Consider the following 4,165-nt stretch of genomic DNA (forward strand, 5'->3'; position numbering starts at 1 on the left):
CCTAAAGGAGCCTATATATAATATAGATTATTTTTTTTATAAATATTAAAATAAAAATATATTTGAGGAATTAGGGATTTAAGGTATTAGTGAGTTCGAATCCAACTTAAATTTATTTAGGCACGTTAGACAAAAAACGAGTCGAGCTCGAGCCCGAGCCGAGTTCTGTATAATAAAGCTAGAAACAAGCTTGAGCCAAGTCTGGCCAGGTTCGGTCTGGCTCGACTCGTTTACACCCTCATGGAAAAACATAATATATATATATATATATATATATATATATATATATATATATATATATATATATATATCTTCAAAGTCCAAACAATAAAAAAATATATATTTATCTCTTCAAAGTTCAAACAATATATATGGCTTCATTGGAACACGATTCTTGATGAATAGAAATTAATTACATTATATAAACAAGTCATCAATGATCAAGATCATGCATAAACAATCAACAACACAATTTGATATATACTTAATTAGACTCTTCCGCCGCCACCATACCTCGAAACCTCTTCAATCCCTGCATGAATCGCAATCATGCCAAATAACTGTGTCCCGGTTACAACTATCAAGATTGTCTCTAGAACACGCTGCAAAAACCACGACACCATTAGAGGCACTTCCTTAATTTATTGATTTAAAATGGTTCGAATAGCAAATACAACTACGTACCAAGGTGTTACCAGTCCAGCCGATTTCTATCTCTTTGCAGGCAAATCTGAAGAAAGATTGATAATTAACGACATATAAGTATGAGATGCATCAGTGTGTTTTAAAATGTTGCATTATAAGTCTTCTTCCATCTGCTAATTAAGAAAGATGTGTAAGTATGAAATACCCCATGGCAAGCAGTGTGAGTGTCCAACTGAGTAAAGAAGAAGCAGAAGCTGCGTATAGATTGGAAGCATTCCATTGAGCTACATTATAGATTCCGGTGAGGGAGGTCGCCAAGCCCAAAACCCCAGCTAAAAGAGACAAGATAACCACATAGCCCGTGGCCATATTGCCGAATGGATAGTATATCGGAAATATTCTTGCCGGAATACTTAAAACAGATGCTGCAACAGTTACGCCATAATATCAAAACCCTACTCGTTGGTAGAAAACGTATGATTAAAATCGAATTCCGATTTGTAATTAATATGTACCTTGTTGATGGGTGTCGTCGATGCCATGGTTAACAGCCCAGGAAGCAATAATGGTGATGATTAAAAAAAGCACGAGGTTGATGAAGAAGAGGAAGAATGTTGCAGGTTGCCCAGCTCCAGAAGCCATGGCCTGTAAAGATGATTGATCGATCACAATGTTTTGATACTTTTGATCATCTGCTTGAAGGAGCTGAAGATATATACTGGTGATTAATAACATTTGTTTTGCTTTAGGTTTAAATTTGTGGTTGGCTTCAAACCAAAGAAACGACTCAATTCTTTCCTCTTGCACCCGGCCGAGGAAAAGCATCCTTAATTAGGGATAAACTAATGTTAGTTTCTTCATTTACATATTAAATTTTCGGTTAACATCATAAAACACTTATATACTAAGTTTTTTCTAAGTTAAACAGAAACATTTATTTTTCTTTAAAAGGTACCCTTTCTTTACCAATAATTAGGGATGATAAAAAAACAGAACTAAAAACCGAAACCAAAAAATCAAAAACCTGACAAAAATCAACCGAATGAGTTTGAATTTTTATAATAACTAATAACGGTTTGGTTTTGTATATTCAACACACCCAGTAAAACCGAACCGACCAATGAGTTTTAAAACCATCATATATATATATATATATATATATATATATATATATATATATATATATATATATATATATATAAAATTGAATTTAACGACATATAAGTATGAGATGCATGAATGTGTTTTATTATATATATATATATATATATATATATATATATATATATATATATATATATATATAATATTAACTATGTTATTATGTTTGATTTGTGTTATGTTTCGAGATAAATTTGAAGTTATAAATACTCTTACTCTTCTTACCCTTATGTAATTATTTTAATATATTTAAATTTAATATGGTACCATTTATAGCAACGTACTTTTAGTGGATTTGAACCCAAAAAACCCATAAAAGTGTGAACCCACATAATCCATGGTAATTCAAACCGAAAACCTATAAACCCCAAAACCCGACTTTCTATAGTTTGGTTTAGCTTTAACAAAAAACTGACTCAAATCTACTCATGCATGCTCATCTCTACCGATAATCTTTTAGTTTAGATATTTTTTTCCAAAAAAACCACAAAATTCTTTTTTTACGAAAAAACCCTCAATTTTATTTTTCTGAAAACCCCCCTCACATTTGACCATTTTTTGAAATCTTATTTCAACTTTCATGTTTTTCCCCTTATAAATATTTTGAATATTAAAAGATGTTTGATCAATAATAAAGTCATTATATTCCTTTAAGACTCATTTTTTGTTTGTGTAATTGAATTTTTTTCTTTTATTTTAACTTCAAGTTTTCAAATTCGTGTTCTATTTATAATGTTTTTAATGAACTTCAACATTAGAATGTAAAGGAAACATCAGATTTGTTGAAACAAAGAAAAAGGTGATTGTATGTGGTGGTTATTAGCAAATGCGTATCAAAATTTATTTGTAGGATACTTAGAGAATGTAAAGGGTAAAAATTAGCGGTCTAAGTTGACTTAATATCTAAGATTGCTTGAAGAATCAAATAGAAAGAGAGTTGCAAACACCAGTCTACATTTTGAATCTAATCTAATCTTTCATTTGTTGCTCGTTAGAAACATTCTCAATGCAAACCAGACATTTGTTCTTCACCTACTACAATCATTTAACATCATACAAATATATTTTGATATGCATTGTGCCAACAAGAATTATATATATATATATATATATATATATATATATATATATATATTATATATATATATATATATATATATATATATATATATATATATATATATCATTGTATAAAAAACAAATATATGTGTCAGATTTTAATATTAAAAACTACCATAAACCTTACAACAAAAACAAGAAAAACATGAGACTTATGATCCAAAATGAAAACGTTTGGTTCAAAAGATTTTTTTTGTAAAATACAAGGGTTTTTCTGTGTAAACATTGGGTTTTTTATTCTAGAAAAGATGTATAAAATCGAAAGATTTTTGATAAGCTTGCTAAAAGGGCCAAATTGAAAAAAAAATACAAGGTCTTTTATGGGAAATAAAAATAAGTTGATATCTTGATATGTAATCCGAAAAAAAACTAATATATATATATATATATATATATATATATATATATATATACATATTACCTCCATCCTATATTTATTGTCCATTTTTGCCTTTTGAAGTCTTTATTCTTTAATTATGACCTTAAATATTTTTTTTTATATATATAATACTTGATTCAAAATATATGAATGAATTGTATTTTAATTGTCTTTCCATTGTTATATGTTTTATCAAGTAATTTATTGTTGGAAAGAGTATCAAATGTCACTAACTATTGGTAATATTTCTAATAATAATAGAGTCCTTTTGGGTTGCCTTCAATACTCAAATTGAGAAGAATAAAGAAAAAGAGAGATTGGTTTATAAATTATTATGGTAGATAATTAATTAGAAACTAATTAAAAATAAAATTTCGGAGTTAATTTACTGTTTAATTAATCAAAGGGTTGAATATTCATTAATCAATAGTTGGTTAATCAAGAATGTTCCAAACCCTATAAAGAAAAGTGGTGGACGAAAATTCCCTTAGGAAGTTGTGGTACTTTGAAGATTTTGGCAATTTTGGTCCCTAATATAATCGGCAAGGTAATCCCATGCATGTAAGGTGATATGCGCGAGAGTACGCCTAGCATACGCTGGGGTATGCCTAACATAGAGATGGAAAAGTGGACACGGGTTTGGGAGATGTACGCCCAACGTACGTTCAGGATCCCCAAAACCCTAATTTTAAGGGTTAGCTCACTATTTAAGCACCTTAAGTCCAAGGTGTGCGCCTCTCCTTCATCCTCCAGTGTCTTAAACCCTAAATATCAAGTTATAACTTCATCCAAGAGGGTTGTGTGCATTTTTGGTGGATTCTAGTGTATTTCAAGAAGTGGAAGCTTGGTATAAGGTGGTGG

At 29.7% G+C, this 4,165-nt stretch overlaps 1 protein-coding gene across 1 annotated transcript; it reads right to left on the bottom strand.

Moving 5' to 3' along the window:
• Positions 1–328: 328 nt before the first annotated feature.
• On the bottom strand, positions 329–1,350 carry LOC145068980 (AWPM-19-like family protein). The gene is made up of 4 exons (XM_079015947.1): positions 1,161–1,350; positions 851–1,070; positions 685–730; positions 329–602 (listed from the first exon to the last, which is right to left on the bottom strand). Exons 1-4 carry the CDS (start codon positions 1,285–1,287, stop codon positions 489–491), a joined length of 507 nt encoding a protein of 168 aa, XP_078872073.1. The 5' UTR covers positions 1,288–1,350; the 3' UTR covers positions 329–488.
• Between the last annotated feature and the right edge of the window lie 2,815 nt (positions 1,351–4,165).

Source organism: Lactuca serriola, chromosome 8, assembly GCF_051521515.1.
Source record: "Lactuca serriola cultivar US96UC23 chromosome 8, Lser_US96UC23_V15, whole genome shotgun sequence".
NCBI lineage: Eukaryota > Viridiplantae > Streptophyta > Magnoliopsida > Asterales > Asteraceae > Lactuca > Lactuca serriola.